Below are 26,591 nucleotides of genomic sequence, written 5' to 3'. Positions count from 1 at the left end.
CAACAGAGTTGATCATCGAACTGCAGCCTAAGGTGTCCTGGTGGTGTCTGCATCACAAATAATGTGGTCAAAAAAAATCTAAGGCCTTCCCAAAGTCCTGAGTCTTGTGTTTTGGTCCTGCTCAGTATAGAACATTCTGACTGCTTACTTTTCAGTTGCTCCTCACAGTTCCAGGAACTCGTCTTAAGCGCAGAGGTGACAGGGCCTTCTCTGTAGCAGGCCCAAGATTTTGGAACGAGTTACCTCTGCTTGTCAGACAAGCCCCCTCCCTCAGTTTTCAAATCCCGTGTAAAAACCCAGCTTTCAACACCAGATGATCTGTGTTTTGAACCTGTATACTTCACACAGGTTAGTCGTCTTATTTATTATCTGCAACGTTTTTATGTCTATATTCTGATTTAACTTCATTTTGTATGTTGCTTTGTGTGTTGCCTGTTTTTCTGTTTGTACAGCACTTTGGTTGGCCTTGTTGCTGTTTTAAGTGCTCTATAAATAAAATGGTATGGTGTGGTATGGTACTTTTCCTGTCTGTTATCAAACAAACTCATCCTGCAGAAACTCTGAATTCAGCCTTCTCTCCTGACAGTGAAGTCTTAACAAGCACGAGCTCCTTATGTTTTTGCCTAGAGACAAAATAAATAACTAAATACTGTAAATCCAATTGAATGTATTTTCATGAATTCAAAAATATTCTGCTCAACTGCAAAGTAGTTTACAGAAAATAGGAGAAATTACAAAAGAATAATAAAAATTAGATTGAAAATATGTTTTTATATAAAAGAAATACTAAATTAAAGTTCTAAATGTAACCATTTGTGCTATATTCTTAGGCATTCTCTGAAGAAATTGAAGGCCTTGAGAGTTCCCCGCTGCCATTTATAAATGATTACTTTGCCTTACATAATAAAATCAGGGCTGTGTTTACAACATAAATTCAGCTTTTGCAATGAATTAGGTTAGTTATTCCAAAACATTCTAACTTTACCTTGTTGGTACTGCACCACATATTCCAGGAGTTTGCCATTGATTTCCAGTGGAGGAGTCCAGTAGAGAATGACTGATGTATCTGTAGGGCTTTCAAACCTTAGAGAAGCAGGTGGACCAGGAACTACACACACATATAGAATGTGGTTAAAATATTTCATGATAGCTGAAACTGGAGCCTTGAGGCAGATAAATTGATAAAATAAATAGATATGGGCACCAGTGACCCCCGTGACCCCAAAACGAAGAAGTGTGTAAAGAGGATCGATCTAGCATCAGGGACAATGGATTGAGCATGCATCAGGATGATGGATGGACTTTTGTACTGTAAAATAAGTAACGTCTGATTTGAACTGACCTCCCTCGGGGGTGTTGAACTCTACAGGTTTAGAGGGAGGACTCTCTCCTTTTTTGTTGAATGCTGTGATCCACAGTTCATACTGAGAGAACAGACGCAGTTCAGTCAGCTCAGCAGAAGTATTTGAACCAAGAACTTCAACCACCCAGCTGTCATCCTCTTTTAGCCTTTGGTGTCCCATTCTCCCTCTTTCATCTATGTGGTGATGTTTGCTGAGAGACCTCCTGCCTCTTCTGTTCAGAGGACCCAATCTCCTGATGTAAATCTGACAAACACAGAGAATGAAGGTGATGTTTTCTGCAGTTATTTAGTCAGTAGACTTGTTGTAATAATAATAACTAGTACCTTGTATCCCTTCAGTTGACCTCTAACACTCTGGGCTTCATTCCATGAAACTTTGACTGTGCTGTTTGTTACAACACATGCAACTCCAGTGGGTGCCTCCTCTGGCTCTGAGAGAGGGGGAACAAAAAGATGACTCAGAAAGTATTGTTGGCTGAGACATCAGCCTTCCAAGCAGTAGACTGATGTCTCCTGTTGCTGAGGAATTTGAATTGTGAATATTTGTAGTTTTGGAGATGAGTGTTTTCCTGGACTGGAATTGAACAAGGAATGTAAATAAATCTTAATGTTTTTGGTACAAGATATTCAAGTGTTTAGGAGTTACACTATGTAGAAGAAAATAAGTAGTTTTATTTATTTTATTAAAAAAAATGTTTTTTTTTTGCTTGTTCGAGGCAACACACTAGCATTCAGCTATTGTTCTGCTTCATTTAGCTTTCAGCTATTGTACCACTCCTTTAACACTCAGATTCAGTTTTGTTGACAACGTTCAGCAAAATCCTTTTGCACTCAACATTCCCACTGCATTTTCACATAAAATGTAATTTGTTTAGTTTTATTTGGAGATTTGGAGACTTCGGTTCATGACCACCTGACACTGAAACTGGCATGAAAGAACCAAAAAAGATCAGGAAACATACTGTCCTCTCCGGAGTGTCCGATCTTGGACTCTGGTGACGGTCCTGTCCCAACTGTGTTCACAGCCTGGACTTTAATTTCAAATGGCATGTAGGTTCCTGTGTTGTTTATTTGAAAAGGTGGAGATTTTATGTAGGCTGAGTTCCAGATTTGTTTTTTCTCTTGAGCCTCCCGCCAGTACACTTTGTACTGAAAGTCCTGACCATTATGCAAGCGGTGTTCCATTTTCTGAAATGGTGTGTAAAATAGATATATTTGTATTAAACTTCGTTGGGAAAAATTAATACATACACAGATGTACACAACCTAATAACTTACATCCCAGGTGATAATCAGAGTCCCTGGGTCTGATGAGTTACTGCGAACTCCAGTGGGGTTTTCACCGGGAACTGTGAAAGGAAAAAAGAGTAAACACAAACTAACTAGAAATGCAGGCAATTACCTTTGGGCTCCAAGGGCCTTAAAAAACATCCACCCTGGGTACTGTCTGCTATAGCAGTGGTTCCAGCTGTATTTTCAGAGTCAGAGATATTTATTTGTCATACACACCACACGTGGTACATGAGGTGGAACAAAACTGTGTACACAGGGTCCCAGTTACATCCAACAAAAACAGAAATTGTAGAGAAAAACATTAGTAAGATCCAAGTCATGAACCAAGAATATACTACATTCACTAAACTAAGAAGACAAAGAACTGGGATAACTCCTACTTGTACCTATTCCCCTTCAGGACTGTGTCTCTCTCCACCCTTATGTGCTGTGTTATGGTGGATGGTGCCAATTACCAGCTGGTGGTGTACTGTGGTCCTCTGTAGGTTCACTGGGGTCACTTCTTCCAATGTCATTAACAGCAATGACTCGGAACCGGTAGATACAGAAGGGCTGGAGCATGAGCTGTACGTGGTTGAAGTCCCCTGGTACAACTTTTGTCTTTTTCCACTTTTGTTTCCCTTTCGCTGTCTGTGGCTCTTCGTGAACTTCCACAATGAACTCTTGAAAGAGACATAATTGTTTTCAATAAATGTTCATGCAATATCTAGGTTCATTTGTCTGCAGCATTAGCAAAATATCTTACAAACCAGAAAAAAGTTCTGAAAGCAATCTGAATCTTTGAGTGATTAACCCTTGGAGTCAATCCCCAACAAGTTGAATGCTACAGGTTGTCTACCAATTTAAGCAAAAACAAAAAGGTTTTGATTCAGACAATTTTATAGCTACTGAGCTCCATTTCAACATGTTAGAAGTTGAGCGTCATCCCTAATACAGACACTGAGAGCCATCTCATTGTGCAGGAACTGTTTTTTGCCAAAACATTACCGATATCTACTAGAGTTAATTCAGCTTTTTAGCAAAATATCTTATGGGATGGTTGATAGATTTTGATGAACATTTCAGTATGTAGTGTTACCGCAACATGAAAATTACAGAGTTTGAAGCAGATCAACTTAGGATCAAAGTTTCACATTATCACTTATCACATCAACTCTGAGGATGTAAATATATAAAGTTCACATGAGAAGATCTAAAAAATGGCAGGTTGGCTATCTCAGACTGTGAGGTCTCAATAGAGGACATTTGCAAATGGATGTGTACTGCAAACCCACCCACACAGACCAATACTTGCAGTTTGTTTCCCATTACCCACTGGAGCATAAGTTAGGAGGCATTAGGACTCTGTACCACAGACAGCGTCCCCACTAACTCAGGAGCCAGACAGAAGGAGAAACCCCACACAAAACGGGCTCTGGAGCAATGTGGATATCCTACATGGGCCGTCCCAAAAGTTAGGGCACCAATGAGCAGTTGTTAGGCTCATTGTCCTCCTTCTACATGTGAACAGCTAGTTCTGGATGTCACCAGCAAACTGGTTGAGCCACTATGAGAAGGTGCTATTTATAAGACAGTTTTTTGCAGCTCCTCTGACTGAAGAAGACTTTTAGCTAAAACAAAACATATCAACAATGAAGAATCCATCCAGAGGACCTGACAACTTTGTTAGATTTAGCTATCTGGATTATTGAGCATGCATCAGGACAATGTAACAAAGAGATAGACAATTTTAGGTTACTGGAATTTTAAGCTGTATCATAGACACATTTTAACAAAAAAGCCACCTGCTGAAAGAAAGTAAAGGTTTTAAAAAATGGGTCACCTGTGACCTTAAACTTTAACCCTGTGACCTTGAAATAAATAAGGATAATGTTTGCCCATGAGCTGTTCAGCTATGAAGGTTGACATTCCAATATTTAACAATTGTAGTTGGAGCACATGATCAACTATGTATTTGACCTTTGACCCATTGACATTAAAATAAATAGGGATCATTGCTGACCCAAGAGGAATTCAGATGTGCAGTTTGACACTTCTTCTCCGTTTTAAAATGAGAAAGCTCCCAAGATGGGAAGCAAAATATTACAAAATAAAAGTTCTTTTTTTGTTTTTTGTTTGTTTGTTTTGTTATATTTGCTTTGTTCTAAATTACTTTGAATCTGCACCAGCATACAAGCTATGGTTTATCCACTAGTGTGCATGTTCCATACCTGTAATGGGACTGTTGTGTGAAGGTCCTGGGGTCCAGCTGAGAGTGACACTGTAATCCTCAATATCAAACAGAGACACAGAGCTGGGAGGGTCTGGTGAACCTAGGGGCCCAACAGAAACAGTCATCCACAGCCAACACACAGTCAGATCTTTTAGTTAGTACACGCAATGCCATACCTACTACAGTGATGGATCCAGTTGCACTTACACTGCCCAGTGATTTAATGTAAACCTCACAAGAATAAGTTGCAGTGTCTTCTGGCTGGACATTCACCACTCCCAATGTGTTATTCTCAAACATAGTGTACCTAAAACCACAAGCAATACAAATCAATTTCAGAAATATTGTGTCCTATAGAGACCTGTTCTAGTCAATCACTTGACCGAAAGTTGTTTTGTATAATTTGTGTAATTCTTTTATATAGACAAATAACTTGAAGGCATGAATTATCTAGCTATTTAACAGTCAATAATGGTGTGCCACAAGGTTCAGTTTTAGGGACAGTCTTTTTACAATTTATACAAGTAATGTAGGTCAAAACATTCCTGATGCCTCTTTGCATCTCTATGCTGATGATACAATTGTTTGTTGTCGAGCTAACACAGTTGCCAAGGTTTTCCAACTTCTACAGTCTGCATTTAACATCATTTGGTCAGACTTGTTCCATCTCAAATTTGTGCTAAATGATTATAAATGCCAAGGGGATGTTGTTTCCAAACAGAAAGTTGGTGCCAGCAGATCTTCATCCTGTCTCATCCATGCCTGGTGTTCCTATAGAGTCTGTGGATTCTTACAAATACTTGGGAATTTTAATTGATACACATCTTTTTTTAAGGCACAAATTGAAAACTTGATGAAGAAATTGAAACAGAAATTATTTTCCTTTTTCAGAAATAGATCTTGTTTAACCCTGAATGTCAGGAAATGCCTTGTAGCTGTCACTTTCCTACCAGCTATCAATTATGGTGATGGTATTTACTAGAATGCCACTGCCATCTCCTTGCAGATGTTGGTTGCCATCTACCATAGCATTCTAAGGTTCATAACTCGTAACTACCTTACCCATCACTGCACTCTGTACTCATTGGTCAGTTGGTCATCAATATCTACACTTGGGTTCTCACACTGGTACATCTTCTTCTACAAATCACTCCTTGGTCAGCTATCTTCTTTTATCTCCTCTCACATGTCACAACATTAGTGCAGTTACAGTGTGCACTCTCAGGCCATCATTACCTATAGCTTTGCCTTAGTATGGACTGAACTTGGCAAAAAGGCCTTTTCTTACTCTGCTCCTGTAACATGGAACACCTTGCAAGATCATTAGCTGTCCACTTTGATTTCTGTTGGAGAAAAATATTGTTTCTTAACTTAAATAAAAGAACCACACTCCATGCCAGGAGTGGACTTTTAACTATCATTTTACTTGCAAGGACTCACTCAAGACAGATTACCTACACAAATACACAGATACACAATGCATGGAACATGTCACAGAATGGTCATCGAATAGTTTGCTGCAGACTTTTATACAGCAGCAGAGTCCAGCAGGCGTCCCTCATAGCCAGCTGCAGTCAGACGGATAGACAAGATCTATGGCCATTGGCAAGTCGGCCTCCAGATAGAGATAAGAGAATGCTTTGGGCATGTTCTCATAGCGTCAACACCAGTGAAGCACTGCAAGTCAGTGAGCTGGCCTTCAGGCCGAGACAAGAGAATGTTTTGTGCACACATTACAGAAAGATGTTCTCAGCCATCTCAGCCATAATATAATGATAATTAAAAAAAAAAAAATTCTCCAACAATTTCTTTAAGGGATTTTAAACATTTGATAAGGTCATTAAGAAAATCTAAGCAAATATGTTCTAGGTTTTAGTATTTTACCTTATTTTATATGGCACTTTGATTTTTATTGTTTTTATAACAATGTTTTTATTTTAATTGCTTTTCATTGTTGTATATTGTTGTCTGTATATGTTCTCTGTCTAAAACAGGTCTCTCTTGAAAATGAGTCCTCGTGACTCAAGGAGACTTCCATTGTATAAAGGTTAAATAAAAAATAATTTGTCTAATGGTAATGATTTCCTGCAACAATAAATTTTACCCCTAAACAAATCTCTAGACATGCTTCTGCTCTAAAAGTCTTCTTCTACTCTAATAATGCTGTAACTGTGTCCCTGAGTGACCGCCATATTGTGAGTGTAACTTTACTTGTCGTCCCGTGATGACTCAAGTAGCGTGTGTCCATTCTTTCTCCATTCAACCTTGTAATCATGCAGTCGAGGATCCCTGTAGAAGAGACAATGCAGGAAAGCAGTACTTCCTCTGAGGACGCGTTCATCCTGGGGGCCCAAAAATATCACTGTTCGATCTGAGAAAAAGAAAAAAATACAGGACAGCAATATTTTATATAGTTCTGCTGTTTGTCACCAAATTATGTGCAAGACTTACTGAAGACTTCCAAGTTTGCAGTGATGAAGATGTCCGTGTTTTTGACAGAGCAAGTGTACACTCCGCGATCTTCGTGCGTAGCATTCACCAGCTCCATTGTCCCATTAGTTAAAAAAGAAACTCGAGGATCTAATATCAAAGAAATCATATCCTCACTCACCCTGCAGACACATACAGTAAACATATCAATTACAAATGATAATCAGAGGTGCAGCTGCAACTTCAAAAGTAAAGTTAAACTCAAAAGTTTTATTCCAGCATTAGGTATATCAGTGGTAACTGCAGAACAGTCCATATAGGATGTTTTCACTCATTTAGTGAGAACAGAAAAATCTATTTTAAGACCATGGTTAGAATGTGAAACCTTCTTTTTTATTTGTAAAAGAACAATGTGAAACCTTTATAATTCCAATCTTGTTTATTTACAGTATCTAACTGAGAGCACCTAGCCCACTTGATCTAAAGTGGATATAAAAAGTCTACACCCCCATGATAAAAATGCAAGGTTTTTAATGTAAAATTTAAACCATGATGAATCATATTAAATAATTTCCCCTCTTTATGTGACATGTCTTGCACAATTTAACTGGGAAAAATCTGCAGTGGAGAAATATAAAAAATTAAAAGGCATTTAGTTCCTTGTTTAACTGTACTTACTCCTAAAATAATACTTTATTAAAGCAAATTCTGACTTTATTCCAGATCAACCGAACCATCCAGTCCCTATACAAGCGGTGCAAGAGTTTGGTTTGCATTGCTGGCAGTAAGCCGGACCCCTTCAGAGTGAGAGTTGGACTCCCCCAGGGCTGCCCATTGTCACCAATTCTGTTCATACCGTTTATGAACAGAATTTCCCGGTGAGTCTGGTTCAGTGGCCTCAGGATTTGGTCTCTGCTCATTGTGGATGGTGTGGTTCTGTTGGCCTCATCATACTGTTATCTTCAGCTCTCACTGGAGTAATTTGCAGCCTAGTGTGAAGCAGCTGAAATGAGGATAAGCACCTCCAAATCTGAGGCCATGGTTCTCAGTAAGAATAGGGTGGATTGCTCTCTCTAGGACAATCTCCAGATTGTTATTGAGCTGCTGCCTCTAGCATAGAGGGAGATATAGATAGCTGGATCTGTGCAGCTTCTACAGTATTGAGGACCCTGCCAAGCATCAGCTACTGGTCAACAAAACCATAGCTCAAAACTGTAAGACCAGACAGACAAGCCTGTGCACAGCCTGGATTGACTACAGGAAAGCTTATGACTCCATGCCACACACATGAATACTGATGTGCTTGAAACAGTATATTAAAAATGACACTTAAGAGCCTTTATGAAGAACTCAATGGAAATGTGGAAGACAACTCTTGAGGCAAATTCAAAGCCAATTGCACAAGTCAGCATCAAATGTGACATACACCCGGCCACATGTAATGTGGCGAGGTGTCCCCACTCCTGTTCTGCATAGGCCTCAGCCATCTCAATCAGATCATTGCAAAAAGTGGCTATGGATACCAGTACCAAAGTGGAACAATCATCAGTTACCTCCTCTACATGGATGACATTAAGCTGAATGCCAGAAATGAGTTAGACATTGACTCAGTGATCCACCTCACCAGGATATACAGCAAGGATATTGGAATGCCATTCAGACTAAATAAATGCAGTGGAATGGTTTTCAAGGGAGGCAAGGTGATCACAACTGAAGGGGTTGAACTACCTGAAGGCAACATTGCTGGTGTCTAGGACAGCTATAAATACCTTGGAATCCCACAAGCAAATGGCAATCATGATGAAAAAGTCAGCCAAAACCAAGTACCTACAGAATAAGGCAGGTTCTAAAGAGCGAGCTGAATTGCAAGAACAAAGGCCAAATCATCATGCATACCATGCAGTGACTGTCATCAGATACCCAGCTGGTATAATAGCCTGGCCAAAGGAAGAGATACAAGCCACTGACATCAAGACTCTAATGCTCCTCACAATGTGTCATGGATTTTAGTCCAAGTCCAGCAACCTGAAACTATACACTAAGAGAAAGGAGGGAAGCAGAGGACTACTGAGCATCTGAGCCACTACACAGGATGAAACAACTACGATTCTGGAATATATCAGGAGGAAAGCTCCAATGAAATCCAAACTAAAACATATTTAATTTTAGAAGTCAAGGTATTAAGCTTTGTTCAAGTTGACACCATGGATACATTATTTATATTTTTAAAGGAGGAAATTATCCTTCTCACCATGTAATATTTGGTCGGGGTGAGCCAAAAGACTCACAGTGCATCTGGATGTCTCCGCCTTCAAAGACCTTGTACACAACCCCGTCAGAGGACAAAATTTCTGGAGCAAGTTCTGAGACAAAAGATTCAAAAAGTAACTAACTAAATTAAACATTTTATTAGAATAACTAATGACCAATAAACATGTGTACATACCAACAACAAACAATTGGACATTGAGCAGAATGGAGCCATGCTTGTTGGTGGCTTCACACTGATACACAGCTGTGTCAGCAAGTTCTACATCCCTTAGTATCAATGCACTGCTTGTTATGGTGCGTCGAGGGTCATCATCCACATCTACACACATTTTTAGAAAACATTAAAATCAATTGAAGCAAATGAATGAGTGAGTAAAACAATTGGAAAAGACAACAATAGATAGAAGCAGCTGTTCCAGGAGCTGAGCCTCCATCCACTGCTGATGCCTGTCTTATGTGTTTCATCTGGGGCTTCTGCTAGAACCTAACACACGCGATAAACGAGGGACTACTGTATATATTTGTGACACAACTTTTCCAACATTTACAGTGATTTTTTTTACATTGAGTTTTTCTAGAGTTTACATTAATCATTCTATGTTGTATCACCTTTCATCATCTTTATTTAACCAGATAAAAACCCACTGAGAACCAAGATTTTTTTTCCAAGGGTGGCCTGGCCAAGAGGTCAGCAGCATCCATCACAAAACAGCAATTAACAATAAAGGTTAAAACAATGTTATACCCACATGAAGTTTTGAACAGGCACATGAACAGGCATAGCATAAGCACAAGCAACAGTTAAAACACAAGCAATGATTAAATTACAGACAGTGGGTAAGACAGGCAATGGTTCTAAACATAGGCATCGTTCAGAGGTCTTTCTAACTATCTTTCAGGACCGAACTAAATGCCCTAAAATACATGAGGCCCGGCAGTTATAGTTTGGGTGTTCCACGGTGAGGGGGCAGCAAAGCTGAATGTTTTATTCCCTTTTTCAGTTCTGACTGATGAACTTCAGGACACTGTAAACAGTGTCTTAGGACTGGAGACAAACCTCAAAATACCTTGGTAAACAGTAACTGGAAAAATTTGGATGGGTACTCATGTACTGTATGTACTTTATGAACTGTAAGTACATATGGTAGTAGGGTTTGAATGACTACATATTTTTTAAAGTCGACTTCCACGTGATAAAAGTTGAGTCGCCGTCGACTAGTCAATGTGACATTATAGAAACTCAAGACGCTATATCACATTCACAAAAAAACTTAATTTATTATTAACAAAAAAAGAACAAAAAAAACATTGGGAGTGTATATTTATGCTCCTACCATTTATCATTCTGCAAATAAGTCACAGGAAAACCAAAACTACTATGAAGCTGCAAAAGTTAGTTTTATTTTATCCACTAAATAAAATAAACCACTGTGGCGGTGGTGCGCAGCGGTGGATTCTCCACTGGCGGTGCTACATGGTGCACACCGGCAGTGGTGCATGGTGGTGGATTCTCCACCGGTGGTGGTGTGCAGTAGTAGATTCTCCACAGGCTGTGGTGCGTGGTAGTGGATTCTCCACTGGTGGTGGTGCACACCAGCGGTGGTGGTTTCTCCACTGGTGGTGGTGCGTGGTGGTGGATTCTCCACCGACAGTGGTGCGTGGTGCTAGTCGACGTGAAATTTTAAAATTCGCAAGATGTCCTAGAATCAACTAGTTGAGTGGTCGACTAGTCGAACCAATAACCCCGTAGCAGATACTGAGGTCTTCCCAACTATGGTGAAGACAGTTAATAAAAACACTGTAAAACACTAAAACAATTGCTGTGAAAAGTTTCCAAGTCAGAGCAATAATGTAATTATATACTGCTTTTCTATCTTATAAATATACTCAAAGTGCTTTACAACACAATCTGTGCCCTTATTTACGCATTCACAGCACTCTAGATCTCTACAAAGCTAATTGAACAAATTATTCTAAAAAGACTAATCAGTGCTTTATCACATTCATACACCAATTGGACACACATTGGAGGCAACGAGGGTTTCAGTGTCTTGCCAGGGACACTTGGTATGTGATGGCTGATTGAGATGAACCCCCAACTCTTGCACTGGAGGAAGACTGCTCACCACTCAGCCACAGACGCCCTAATGCCCAGCAGGATGTAGGCAGACAAAATGTATATGGAACTACACTTATTATTTTTCCCAAACAATTTAAGAAAACAAAACATTATCTGTCATGAGGGGCTGGAGCTGGTAAACCCAGTGGTGCAGGCAGTCGAGGACTCAGGAGAATTATTAAATAAAGAATTTATTTACAAAAACAAAAGGCTGAACAGGGCAGCAAAACTTACATGAGTCATCAGGGAATTCACAGAGAGCAGAACAAGGCATCACTAGTGGACAGATAACAATGCCAGGACAAGGGGTAAGACAAACACACAGGGTTAAATACAGATACAAATGAGGACTAACAGACAACATCTGTGAGCTTCACAGGTGTGGGGAAATAGAAAAAATTAAACACAAGGGAGCAGGACAGAGACACAACACAAGATGGAGCCCCACACTAGGAAAACACAAAAGACAGATTACGTGGATCAAGAGGATGCAAGACATAAACACAACACAAGATGGGCCAGACACAAGGAAACACAAACCACATACCCTACACTATCTAATGCAGAAGACTTTGGATACTTTCATACCTGCTAGCGTTTGTCCATTGATGTTCCATGTGATGATGGGCTCTGGACTTCCCTTAGCCAGGCAGTCTAGTCGTACAGTTTCCCCTGGCGTGTACATTAGGTCTTGGGGCTCCTTAAACCAGTAGGGAGCCGCTAGAAAAAACAAATCCAACAATCAAGGAGATCAAAGCAAATTGAAGAAAAAAAAAGTCCAAAAATGAGCTAAAATATTTGTAAGTGATGACAAATATGTAGGAAACAAAATATGTCATAGTTCCAATGTGTTTCCAGGCCAGCTGAGAGACATAATCCATCTGGCATGTCTTGGATCTTTCCAGTCTCGTTCCAGTTAGACATGTCCAGAACACTCATTAAGGAGGTCCAGGGGGCATCCTTACCAGGTGCTCCAACTACCTCAACAGGCTCCTCTTGACATGGAGGAGCATCAACTGTACTCCAAGTCTCTCCTGGAAAACTAAACCTTTCACCCAATCTCTAAGAGAGATTCCAGCCACCTTTGTTGAAAACTCATTTTGACTGCCTTTATCTGCAATCTCGTTCTTTCATTTACTACCCAAAGTTGGTGATGATAGGTGAGAGTAGAAATGTAGACTGACCAGTAAACAATGCTTTTCATCACAATGGACTGCAGCAGAGCACATAATATTGCAAAAACTTCACCAATCCATTTGTGGATCTCATTCCCCTAATTCTCTCAACAATGCCTCAAACTAAATGAACTCCTCTGCTTGAGGCAGCAACTCCTTCTCAACTGAAAGAGGGAAGTTCACTCTTATGACTGAGGACCACAATCTTAAATTCTGATAGTGCTGATCCTCATCCCAGATGCTCACAATCACCTACAAACCACTCCAGAGAGAGCCAGAGATCATGTCACAATAATCAGTGACATTTAGCCCTGGCTGTGCCTGAGTACTACCCTGAAAGGATCTGACTCACTAGCAGGACCAAAATAACATCCTAATTCAAAATAATTTGTCTTACATTTGATCCATTTCATTGATGAGGACTTAATAAGACAAAACTAAAATGGAACTGTATTGACTGTGTAGCTAACCTAGCCACATTTCATGTGACTGACATCTACAGTTAAGAGTCATGGAGGGGACTACAGTACATCTTACAACAGAGATGCCCATTATGTTGATCTCGGACTGATCTAGTTGATCGCAAGACCTGGAGAAAACAAATTTGTTGTTTGCTATTTCCCATTATTTTTATGTCTGCATTCTCTCAACCAGCTACATTTAAACTGTCCTTAAAATCAACAAAAAAGAAAGGAAAATATACTGTAGTTTTTCAATCAGCCATCTGATGAACTGGGATGTGGGTCTCCTGTCATTAGCTGCAACAGAAAGCACCTGGGCAGAGGCCTTCTGTCCACATTATCAGTCCACATTATCAGTCAGACTGACTATTATTATTATATTTATCTTAATTTTATATGCTTATATGTGCAATCTCCCTGGCTAACGTGGTTGTGTTCTTTTGTTTTTTTGTGTTGTTTTTGTAATAAATAAAGTTTGAAAATAATATGTCAGACAAAACCGTCTTATACAGGTTGCTGTTGAATCGTCAATGATGAAGGTCCTGCCTCATAAATATTTTCACATAAATTTTGTTTAAATACTAGGAATTAACATCAACCACACTGGTAAACCACTACTGAAAGCCTCTGATAATTAAAACACTTGCCATAGAAATCATTTTATAGTGTCATACAGAATTACAACCAGTGACATTTTTACACACATTAAGTGCTAACAGAAACACAAACTACCTAAACAGGGAATTTGTATAAAACTTAAATACAAAATAGGTAAAACATTGCACTGCATAAATAGGTTTTGAACTACAAAGAAATCTTCTGGAACAGTTCCGAAAGAAGCAATTTTCACACAACAGCATGTGATACCTGGTGTGGTCAGCAACCCACCTTGAACAGAAACAGTGAAGGAGTGTGTCATGTTCCCATGGCTGTTGACAGCTCTACATCTGTACTCTCCATCATCGTCTTCAGTGATGTGATCAAAATAAAGCCAGCGATTATGATTCTTCAGCTCAGCTCTCAAATGACTGAGATGACCATTAATTTTCTGCCATTCTACCTTAGGAGTAGGCCTATAGAAACACAAAGAAAGACATTCAGAGAACGAAGAACATAGAATGGTAAATGGACTATACTTATATAGTGCCTTTCTATCTTAATGAGATACTCAAAGCACTTTACACTACAAACTGTGCCCTCATTTACACATTCATACAGCACTCTACTATAACTAGAGACTAAAAAAAGTCCATGCTCAATAATCCAGGTATACAATCCAACAATTTTCAGTCAGGCCATCTGGACAGTTTCTTTTTTTTCTTTTTCTGAAACGTTTCACCTTCCATCCGGAAGGCTTCATCAGTCAAGGAAATACACAACACAAAACTGACTCTTCCCCCAAACAGCTTACTCCAAAGTGGAACAAACCAGTTATGTTGGCACTAAGATGGTGTCTTTGGCATGCCCCCTCCTCTGGAGTCGGCCCTCTTCCTCATCAACAGTCATGTCAAACTGGTTCAAAACCAAAAAAGTTAACATGACTGTCGACGAGGAAGAGGGCCGGCTCCAGAGGAGGGGGCGTGCCAAAGACACCATCTTAGCGCCAACATAACTGGTTTGTTCCACTTTAGAGTAAGCTGTTTGGGGGAAGAATCAGTTTTGTGTTGTGTGTTTCCTTGACTGATGAAGCCTTCCAGATGGAAGGTGAAACGTTTCAGACAAAAAAAAATAAACTGTCCAGATGACCTGACTGAAAATAGTTGGATAACTATAGACTAATCAGTGTTTTAGATCACATTCATAAACCACTGGGACACACATCGGAGGCAATGAGGGGTTCAGTGTCTTACCCAGGGACTCTTTAGCATGTGACTACTGGTGGAATCAAACCCCCAACTCTCCCATTGGAGGACAACTGCTTCAACCACTCATCCACAGCATAGAATATTATGCTTTGATAATATTTGATATTTTAATGCTACCATTGATAAATATTTTAAAGACTGGACTCTTAAGGGAGAGAGAATATTAACAAACAAAACAAGCAGTACACCAATGTTCTACATCTCTGAGGGATGTTCTAACAATGTTCTAACATTCTGAATAGTGAATTTTTTGTAGTTTTGGAGATGAGTGTTTGTCTGGACTGGAACGGAACTCGTAATGTTGGTGCAAGATATTCAAGTGGGTAGGAGTTACACTATGGAAAAGAACAGAGAGTTTTTTTTCCCCTTGTCAAGACAGCACAGAGTGATGGATCCTGGTGAGTGGAGGGAGCAATTTTATCCATAATCAGATGCAACGGTGGAGCCAGGGAGTGTCACTGGTTTACTTGGCTTACCATCTACCTCTGTTAGCTGTGATTGCGTTCTTTCTGTTTTTGTCACCTCATCTGCGGCATCGTCTCTTTACTGGTATACGATCATCAATTACGTTTAGATATTTGATTATCTGATAACAAGCTCGCCTATTTCAACTACAATGAGCAGAGCCCTGGGCCTCCCCCTCTCCTGGCTGACATACCTGTAGGCTTGCTCCACGCTGCTTCCCTGCCTGCCCAGAGACAACAGCTCAGGCGCTGGGGAAAACAAGCTGGGCAGCTGATGAAGCTTAAAGCTTGCCTTGCACTTTCTGCTACGACCTCTCCAGCATAATCATAATATGCCGTGGTTCCTACATAGATGGCCCTGCTAAATGCTAGGTCCTTGGCTGATAAAACTTTTATCTTAAATGACTTTTTCTCTTCCTGCGAATTGGACTTTCTCTTTGTGATGGAGACTTGGCTGTGTGCTGGTAAGTTCAGTTTCTTTTCTGAACTTTTGCCTTTGTATTGCTCTTTTTTAATGCTCCAAGGACATCTGGTAGAGATGAGGGAATATTGAATGTCTTTAAAAAAAACATTTGATCTACAAAAAGCTCCAATCGCCATCTCTTTATTTCCAACTTTGAAATGCTTCTTTTTAAGCTGGGTCGCTCCCAGCTGATGCTGTGCGCAGTCATCTACAGACCACACAAATACAACAAATATGAACTCAGTGACTTTTTGGCTATATTGTTCAAATATGACCAGGTTTTAATTGTGGGGGATTTTAATATTCATGTGTGGTGCCCTGAAAAGCCTTTGGCTCAGGAGTTTTTAAATCTTTTAACTTTGTGCAGTGTGTTGTGGGTCTCACTCATCAGCAGGATCATACACTTGATATAGTTTTATCATATGGTTTATCTGTTTTTAATTTAGAAATTGGGAATGCTGTTTTTTCTGATCACAAGCTTTTTTTATTTGACCCCTCTCTTGTCTGTGAGTTTAAATCTCCTGCTCCAGCCAGGACTAGTTGGATATATGACTCTTCCACTGCTGCTTTCTTCTCCTCTGATTTTACCACTAGCTCTGTTACTGACTTTGGACGCTCTGTGTGTCTTAGTACACATGAGCTGCTCTCTCAACATCAGGAGTCTAGTGTGAAGACCATGGCTCTAGTGGCCCCATTAAAATCAGGTACCCCAAGCTCACCCCACATCCTTGGTTAAGTGAGACCACCCAAGCAACCAGATGTCAGTGTAGGAAAGCTGTGTGCAAATGGAAGAATATATATTTATAGTGGAAACTATCTTTGAATTTGACCTTGCAGACCAATTTTTATAGTGACCTTTCTTACACATAAATGCAGCTATACACCAAAATGGAAGTCTGTCCCTCATTTATTTTTCAAGTTACGCACACAACACGCACAAATGTATGGAGGGTATTTTTAATTCTCTCATTTCACTCCACGATGGGGACAAAAAAACAAGAGACTGGTCAAAGGAGAATGATCTCAAACAAACAAACAAACAAAAAAACATGTATCAGAGATCTAGTAAAATCAGCATACAGCACACATACATTGTACAAAAATGTACAAAGATACTTACAGGCCTTTTGGGATACATTCAAGAGTTAGACTTTGACCTCTTAAGGTCTGCACCAAAGTGTGGGAACCAGTGGGACGGAGGAGGTGTGGTCTTCTACCATGAATGACATCATTACCTGGGAGAAAAAGTGAAAGAGTGACCCCAAAAAAATAAACAATAAATTTATTTTTCTTCTTTCTGTTCTTTCGATGTCAGGGTTTGTCACAGTGAGTCATCCTCCTCCATCTTACTCTGTCACCTGTGTCCTCTGTCCTCACTCCAACTACCTCTGTATCCTCTCTAACTTTATCTCACAGTCCTTCAACCTGTGCTGTACCTTTGATGATCACATTCCTAATCTTATCCATCCTTGTCACTTTTGAGGAGAATCTCAATATCTTCAGCTCTGACACTTGTAGTTCAGTCTCCTGTTGAAACAGGAGAGATTGTAAGCTGTACTAACCAAATAAGAAACTACTAAACCCAATTAGATACCCAGTGAAAGTAAAACGCTGTTCTCAGGCAGTAAAGGCAGCTAAAGGATGTAGTACAACACAGAATATTTATCTTCTGTCGGAGCTAACACAGCCTATGTTAAGCAGACAGCTTGGGTTGGCTTAGGACCAGTATACAGAGAAGACACACGCATGGGAGCTGAAACAGATTTCAGAGCAGCTTATCTAGATGTTTTCCAGGGTTAAGGCCACCTGAGCTGTACCACAGAGAGACAGAACAAGGAGCAACACTGGTTGTCTTCTATGACCCCAGACAGATCCCTCTTCCCCTCAGAGATGCAATGTTTCTAGAATTGTGCTGCTCAAGGTGGCTGCATGTTGGAGTACTGGGTAGCTCTGTTACATTCATTGTGAGATATTGCTTTTGAAAACTTTAATTCTTCAATTTTTTGATGTAAATTGTTTTTTTCTTTTCTTCTTTTTTTTTGCATGATTGTTTCCTCTGGTATCAAAAGCTGTGCAGCTGGAAGGATTTTTACTAAAAACTTAACTTTTGGGCATTTGTTATAATGCATAACCATAACAACAAGGTCTTTTTTTTAACAACTGGGAGCAGCTGATTAACATCTCAAAAGCTCAATTATTACCTCAACTAAAGCCCCAAATCCCAAATAATTTGAAAAGGAGGCACCATGGACGCAGTCCCATCTGCATGGCAGCGGTGCTCGATTACCTGAACGCCAAGTTCCTGGAGCTGGCGGGCAATTCGGCTTCTGACAACAAGAAAACCAGGATCATCCCCCAACACCTGCAGCTGGATGTCTTCAACAATGAGGAGTTCAACAAGCTGACCATTGCTCAGGGAGGCGTTCTGCCCAACATTCAGGTGGTCCTGCTGCCCAAGAAAACTGAGAAACCTGCCAAGTCCAAATATATCACACCTGACTCCACCTGCAGGTGGATCACAGACTTCCTAACAGATCAGAGTCAGCGCGTGTGGCTGGAGAATGTTGTTTCGGACTCTAAGCACAGGATCTCCACAGGGCTGTGTACTTTCCCCTCTGCTCTTCTCCCTGTACACCAACTGCTGCACCTCCAGCCATGACTCCATAAAACTTATTAAGTTTGCGGACGACACCACCCTCATCAGGCTCATCTTGGATGGTGACGAGTCTGCCTACACGAGGGAGGTGGACCGGCTGGTAACTTGCTGCAGCAACAACAACCTGGAGCTTAATGCCCAGAAGACAAAGGAGATGATTGTGGATTTCAGGAAAGCCACAGCCCCTCTGCTCCCCCCTTGCCCTTAACAATACCCCCCCCCCCCTCCCCCCATCATCACTGTGGACCGTTATCGGTTTCTCGGCACCACCATCACCCAGGACCTCAAATGGGAGCTGAATATCAGCTCCCTCATCAAGAAGGCTCATCAGAGGATGTACTTCCTGCAACAGCTGAGGAAAGCCAAGCTGCCAGCCAAGCTGATGGTGCAGTTCTACACGGTCATCATCGAGTCCATCCTCTGCTCTTCCATCATGGTGTGGTATGCTGGGGCCACTGCCAGGGACAGACACAGACTGCAGCGCATTGTGTACCCATGACCTGTACATCTCCAGGACTGTGGAGCGAGCAGGTTGGATTACAGCGGACCTTTCTCACCCTGCATATGAACTCTTTGAGCCACTCCTCTCGGGAGGCTTCGGTCCATTCAGACCAGAAACTCCCGTCATAAGAACAGTTTCTTCCCCTCTGCCAACAGACTCTTGAACACTCATAATCACATTACTTTATAACTCTGCTTTGGTCACTTTATCACTGTATTTTAACTGCACTACTCCATTTGCACGTTTTTTTCTGAGTATTGTGTTGTATTGGTGTACATATGTTTTCTTTTATATTTTATTCGCACCTTTATGCCGAAGCAAGTTCCTAGTCTGTTCATTGACAATGGCAATAATAAACTGAATCTGAATCAGTTTCTTCAGATCCACTGTAAGAAGACCGCTACAAGAGATCCTTCCTGTCCACAGCCATCAGCATCTATAACAACTCTTTAATGAAAACAGGATGATGAGTTACAACAACATTTAATTTCCCTTTGGGATTACTAAAGTATTTTTGAACTGAATTGAACTTTTTGCAGAGTTGAACAGAACAGAGGAGAAGGGTGTCATTTCACGTCACTGAGCTGACAGCATGGTACTCAGGTCTGGTTGTCATCCCCAAAGTTGTAAAAAAAATAAAACATCTAGGATTTGTGTTGATCTCACACCCATGAATGCTGTTGTGAAAAACCATACCTCATCTCTTATCCCTAACCCTAACACCAGAGGCACAACCCATTATAACCTTCATAACTCTTTTTTTGAGGTACCAGTTTAACAGACTCACATTCAGAATGGATTTACAGGAAGCAGCAAGCTCAAAAGTTTTCTTTGAAAAACAAATAATTATATTTTGGCTTCTGCGAATGTAGGTCACTTGATGACAGTACAATGTTTACAATGGAGACTGATGGTGGTGGCATTTTAATTATAATGTGAACAGACACAAATATAAATCAAGTTTAGCAAAAACAAAAAATTGTAATTAATCAAGACCTACAGTGTGAAAGTGCCTAAATTAAAAATGACTAGTTATAACCTCCAGATAGTGCACAAACATTTATGAGATGGTCATAAATATGAGATGGTGCAGTTTTAGTTCTGAGATTGTATTTTATGTTTATTTGACAGATACTGAAATGCTTCCAGTTTGTAGTCAGGGCAACACTTGTGCGTGTGTACTTACTGGGTAGGACAGTCAGCCTTGCAACAGTGTCAGGGAGGATGGTCCTTGCTGCCGTGTAATGAGCAGTGCAAACGTAGTCGTTTCTGCTGTCATCAATTAGAACATTTGAAAAGTACAAGCTTCCATCCAGACCAATCACTACTCTCTCGCTCTGCTCAATGTGCACCATACCTGGGAAAAAAGACACAGGGTTAGAAAAATAACAGACGTAGGTTGAAAAACAAAAAAGTTTTCTTAAGTATAAATTTTAACTGTAAAATATATTTTGCAAAATCAATTGCAAATATTCTAACTACTTTATTTTGTGCATCTCAGTCCAACCCCACAAGATAAATCTGAACAAGCACAGATGTCTCTGTTGCTGAGGGATTTAAATAGTGAGAGGTTTTAGTTTTGGAGATGAATGTTTTTCTAGACTGGAACTAATCAAGGAATGCTGGTAAACCTTGATGTTTTTGGTGCAAGATATTCTACTGGGTAGGAATTACACTAGAGAAGAACAGAGATATCCACCACCAGGTGCAGTGGTGGAGCCAGGGGCTGGCCAATGGTAGCCTTGGCCTGCTTCATTTTAATTTTTTTTATTATTGATTATTTTTATTTTTTGGAAGGAAATAAAGAGAATGTCAATGAATTTCTGTGTTGTATTTTTCAATAATGACAAATCTTTAAAAAAAAAAAAAAAATTAAAAGGTAAACAAATTATAAATAAACAATGTTCATTAAAAGCCATGTCTCGAATGAGCTAAACTTTAAAGGCTATGCTAATGCTAAAATGGTATATGCAGGGAAGGGTTAGATTACAAAACTCACACATAAAACAAAATACAGAAAAACAACAGAATAATGACTCAACATTCACATTATTAAGACAGAACAGATCTTTAAGGTGTAATGATGGAGACAAAGCAAACTAAAGTCAAACTGTGAGTTTGACTCACTCATGTCCATCCAGTAGATTTTGGGAGGAGTAGAACTCTCTGGTGGGTCACAAGTCAGGATGCTGCTCTCTCCCTCGTATGCCGTTTGGTCCAGTTTGTTTTGTTTTACGAGGTAGGGATGAGCTGAAAGGCCAAGCAACAAACATGAACAATATTTTAATGTTCACATGAAACTGAAATGAAGAAGAACATGAAGACGTAGAGAAAAGAACATTCTTACACATAAGTTAATCTTTGTATAAAGAGGTTGTGTTTTTCATTTTGTTTTCGGAGGCTACAAATAATTGTTGTGGGAATAAAAGGAGATTCCCAAAACAGACCAAGGTGGAGTTCATCAGATTTATTTATAAAGCTTTGGAGAGCAGTCCAGCATTCACAGAACATGCAATTACAAGATCACACTGTTATCAGTGCTCTCATTCGTGTGAAACCCTGACCTGCTCTAACTTCCTGAACTGGACAAGTTAGTTTAATAGAATAATCTTCCTGTCCGTGCCCTCAGCCCCTCCCCCTCCGTGTCCGAGCTGTCATCGAAGGGAACGAAGGAGTGGATCTGAGTCAAGGACTCTGGTGAAGACACGTCACCATATTATAGCAATCAACCCTTGAGGATATATAAAACAACCATTATTTTCTGTTCCTCACTGACTGGTCACAGTAAGAATGATTACACGAGACCGTTTATCATTCACAGTCAGTCAGTAAATAGAACAGAGTATACCGTAGTCCCTCGCTACTTCGCGGTTCATTTATTGCAGACTCACTCTATTGCGGTTTTTCAAAATAAGATTGGACATGACACACAAATGGATGATTGCAGAATGAGCTGCACGATTGGCATTAAATTTTTTATTTAAAATTAATTATTTTGAATTATTTAGCACCTGCTGCACATTTGTACTACCCAGAGCTGCAGAAAAAGCTTCCTCCTAGATGAAGCCACTCGCCAAACTGGAAGTCTTATGCTTGAAGACCACCTTACTTAACTGCTTGAAAATACTATTTCAAAAATAATAATTCTGCAAAAAAACAAACAAAAAAAAACAACTAGTCAATCTTGTAGAGCTATCTCAGCTTGAAATAAAAAATATTTAATTTAAACAATTAAAAAAAAACTCTTTAGTGGTCTTTTATTTAAATTTTTTTTTTTCCAAATTTCATTTTTTTTAATTGACAAAATATTTATTTTATTCCAATTTAAATAAAAATATAATAATAAGGCATATCACCCCATTAGTACACCATAAATGATATTTTGACAATTCTTTGAAAATTCTAGTCTGGAGTTTTATGAAGACCCTCCATTCCACCAGAGCCTTCAGGTCTGGAATCTGAAAACGAGTCCTTGTTTTCAGACAAACCTGCTCTGGTCTCTCAGTATTCAGACATGACGGTTTTTTCAATCATTTTTTTTTCTTTTTCTTATTATTGTAATCATTTTTATTTTTAATGCTATCCATGGTAGAAACACTAGATTTAGATATGTTATTTTTTATTTTTGTATTTTTTGCTTTTACCTAACCAGATATATGAGCAAACTGTGGGAGCCCAGCTCTCCTGCTAATGATGTCCTGCTTTAGAGAAACCAACCACTGTCTGCTGGAACGTCAGATTCTGCAGCCTGCATGCACATGCAACAGCTCTTTACATCTAAACTAAAACAATTTTGTTGAACGAGATGAGAGGTGGGACTCTGCAATGACGTCAGGCTGATGGAAGGTTCTGCTTCCAGAGTGAGATCAGCTCAGTGCCTGTAGATTCTTACAGAGACAGACAGAAATATATAAAATTAGAAGAACACCTGTGAGCCAATATATAAAAATCTAAAGTATAGTGATAGAGGTAAAAAGTAAATGCATTACTGAGAGGACTTAATTATTTTATGAGGTGATAAATAAGACATTAGAAGTTATTCATAGTTTCTCATGTGGCAGATTAAACCACTCAAGAACACAATTGTAATAATTACTGTGAGGTTATGAAAGCGTTAGAAAAAATTGACAAAATAGAAATCGAAAGTTGAAGGATTTTTAGGCTTTGTCAAGAAAAAAAAGTTTATTGACTGCACCAAAATAAATTAATAAACGGAAACATGGACAAAAATGAATGTGTTGCTGATTTATTTTTCCCCATAAAATCTTCCAAGGGTTAACTGTGAAATTCAGCAGAGAAAAAAAAGAGCTATTTATTGTGGTGTAAACATAATTTAAGGATTTCCTTGTATAAGCATGTTACCATATTTCAAATTTCTTTTATATTTGTGGCAGTGGAGTCATCAAAAGAACATTTTCTGAAGACATATGGGTGAGTAGATCTAAAGATAATTTATCAAAAACTCTGTCAAAACTGAATTACTCTCTTCCTGTTTCTGGCACCACTTTGAGAATCAGTCTTCATCTGGACTTCCCAGCACTGCACCCCCCACCACTGTGATGAGTTTGTGTACAGGAAGTGGTTGCCACGGGAACAAAAGATAGGAGAGCAGAGCCGGTGAAGACGGGAAGAGGCATGAATCAGCACACTGATTTCATCTTGTGCTTGTGTGGGTGACTCACGTTCTACTATGACCTTTACAGTTTGTGTCATGGCCGTCCCCAGAGAGTTGGAGGCGTAGCAGCGGTAGAACCCGGCATAGGACTCCAGGGGTTCTTCTTTTTTGGCTTTTAATGTCCCAGATCCCATTGTCTCTGGGCCAAACTCTTTTCCATCTTTCTCCCAGCGGAAGCTGAAAGCAGAGCAGAGGACCCACTGTCACATCAACAATTTAAAATAAGGGTGTAACAACAGATTATGATAAAAACGTTTTTTAAAAATCAAGTTTGTGTATCATCAAGGCCACAATATCAGGTGTAACGAGCAGTTTGCCAATGTCCCCCATCTTTAGGGATTTGAATAGTGCATGTTTTTAGTTTTTGAGTGCTTGTCTGGACTGAAATTGAACAGGTAATGTAGGTAAACCTTAATGTTTTTTATAGAAGATATTCCAGTGAGCAGGAGTTACACTGGAGAGGAAGAGATTTTGGCATTTTTTGTTGTTGTCGTCTGAGCACGGAGTGATGGATGCTGGGAAGTGGAGGGAACAGTTTTAGCCACCACCAGGTGCAGTGGTGGAGCCAGAGAGTGACCAATGGTAGCCTTGGCTCCCATAGATTAATCTTCAGACACCCCAATCAGGAGTAAAACTCCTGAAGAAAGTGTACTTTTCAGCAACGTTAAAACGATAAAGTATAGTTTTAGAAAGCTTGTTTCAGATGGCTCTGATGAAAAAATAAATGCCAATAAGTTTCCCTCTTTTTGTCAGGACTCACTTTCATGCAGGTTTAGCAGGTATATGCTGGAGATAAAAAAAAAACCTTGTTTTAATGTTAACCTTTGTTTAACAACTGATGTCCCATCAGGATTGTTAACATTTACAGTATATCCTTGCCAACAACACATGCACTCTGGAAAGTACCACACAAGTTTAGCTGTTGCTCATACGTTGGTGTGGGGTTCCCAGTGGCCTCACAGGGGAGTGTGATGTCCTCATGAGAAAAGGCTGTAAATGATGTGGGCGCCTGGGTAAGACCAGGTGGTTTGAATACTGAAAACACAAGCACACATAGAAGTTCAATCCTCCAGAAGATGCAAGTGATTTTAGAGCAGATATGACTGAGATTAGTCTGAAATACTGACAAAGAATGGTGGCAAAGCATGTAAATGTAATAAAAGTGGAAGAAGTTGCATTGTCACAGTGACTGACAAAATTTATCGAAGAAGTTGAAGCTGAATTGTTCAACATTAATGAAGCAGAACACTCGCTAAAATCAGTAAAAGATTAGTTAAAAATATCAAAAGGCTAGCCGAAAGCTGAAGTAACAAAGAGCTGAAAGCTATGAAAAGCAAAGAAAAATGAAAACAGCAAAAGGCTAAAAGTTTTTAAAAAAAGAAGCTAGAAATTAAAAGTAGCAGAACTAACAACTAAAAGTATTTTACTGACAGCTAAAAGCTTAAAGTATATTGACTTCAAAGAGAACAATGTTTGTCAAGGAATTAAAATGATCTCAATGTTCTTCTATGGGGGAAAGATTTGTAAATGCAGGTAAATATTCTTAAAAATATGATTAAAAAAAGTTACAATAAAAAATGTCAAAGTTCCAACATCTGAATGAGCTGATTATTGTTAAATGAATGGGTAAAATAGCACAAAGTAAACAGGAGGTAAATAATAATAATAATTAATAATAATAATAATAATATAATAATTAATAATAATAATAATAACAATTTTGAAAAAAGAACAAATCAAAACATCAAAGTTCATGCTCAATAATCCAGGTAGAAAATCCAACAAAGTTCACTCAGGTCAAATCAAAACAGGAAAACAGTCGTACAAACACTGAAGGAGCAACATTTTTAAATCAAACATAGAAATACTTTTTCCCTGTCTTTTTCATAGAGGTTTCATTCTCAGACTCATTCTGTCAGAAAACAACAGTCTGCACTGAGTGTGCATCATCCACCAGAAGTCGAGTATTTATTGCCATGCACATCTGTAAACAATGTTTCCCTGTGCACTGAAAGACAGGTGAAAACCAAAAGTACCAACAAAGTGAAATGTGTACCGTGTTTGAAAGGTAGCGTCAAATAAGGCAAAAAAAAGTGCAATCAGATTTACACAATCAGGTGACTTTACAGATGTTTTAGATCAGATTTAAGAATCTTATGCGCTTGGAATGAGAAGTTTTTAAGGCCTTGTTTCCATGTGAACAGCCTCTGGATCCTATAGTTAGGATCAACTATACTATGGTTAGAGTCAGCTTGGGTTTTCTGAGCTATCCCATAGTTATGCTGCTTTAGGCTTAGACTGCTGGAGGACAAACTGACCTCATTTACTCACTCTACTGCTGTCTTTACTTGCTCTACTCAACCTGTCTGTATTTGTAATTATTTCTATCTTAACGTTTTTTTAAAGTACACCTGTAGTTCTACATTTGTCTGTTTCTCCTTCCTGTTCCTCTCAAATCCCAGCCGGTCGAAGCAGATGGCCACTCGTCCTGAGCCTGGCTCTGCTGGAGGTTTCTTCCTGTTAAAAAGGAGTTTTTCCTTTTCACTGTTCATGTGCTTGCTCAGGATGGGAGACTGCGACAAAGAGTTTGATTGTTTTGTTGTTGTTGTTGCTTTTAGGTATATGAGCATATGTATGTAAGG

The 26,591-nt window shown here is 39.4% G+C and overlaps 1 protein-coding gene across 1 annotated transcript in view; it reads right to left on the bottom strand.

The window, feature by feature from the left end:
* LOC119417244 (neural cell adhesion molecule L1.1) overlaps positions 1-26,591 on the bottom strand; it is an 86,526-nt gene that overhangs the window by 27,275 nt on the left and 32,660 nt on the right. The window contains exons 4-22 of the mRNA XM_037684456.1: positions 24,882-24,984; positions 23,957-24,126; positions 21,402-21,524; positions 20,461-20,631; positions 17,237-17,351; positions 14,213-14,397; positions 12,277-12,408; positions 9,745-9,888; positions 9,550-9,661; positions 7,320-7,480; positions 7,080-7,239; positions 5,045-5,175; positions 4,867-4,968; positions 3,112-3,318; positions 2,642-2,712; positions 2,326-2,551; positions 1,688-1,794; positions 1,343-1,607; positions 986-1,108 (exon numbers count right to left, since the gene is read on the bottom strand). Coding sequence (XP_037540384.1) covers positions 986-1,108; positions 1,343-1,607; positions 1,688-1,794; positions 2,326-2,551; positions 2,642-2,712; positions 3,112-3,318; positions 4,867-4,968; positions 5,045-5,175; positions 7,080-7,239; positions 7,320-7,480; positions 9,550-9,661; positions 9,745-9,888; positions 12,277-12,408; positions 14,213-14,397; positions 17,237-17,351; positions 20,461-20,631; positions 21,402-21,524; positions 23,957-24,126; positions 24,882-24,984 — 2,808 coding nt within the window. The remainder of the gene's footprint in view (positions 1-985; positions 1,109-1,342; positions 1,608-1,687; positions 1,795-2,325; positions 2,552-2,641; positions 2,713-3,111; positions 3,319-4,866; positions 4,969-5,044; positions 5,176-7,079; positions 7,240-7,319; positions 7,481-9,549; positions 9,662-9,744; positions 9,889-12,276; positions 12,409-14,212; positions 14,398-17,236; positions 17,352-20,460; positions 20,632-21,401; positions 21,525-23,956; positions 24,127-24,881; positions 24,985-26,591) is intronic.

This window comes from Nematolebias whitei, chromosome 11, assembly GCF_014905685.2.
Source record: "Nematolebias whitei isolate Nwh7 chromosome 11, NemWhi1, whole genome shotgun sequence".
NCBI classification, from domain to species: domain Eukaryota; kingdom Metazoa; phylum Chordata; class Actinopteri; order Cyprinodontiformes; family Rivulidae; genus Nematolebias; species Nematolebias whitei.
The sequence above is the reverse complement of the archived record's forward strand: the minus strand, read 5'-3'. Positions and strand labels throughout refer to the sequence as shown.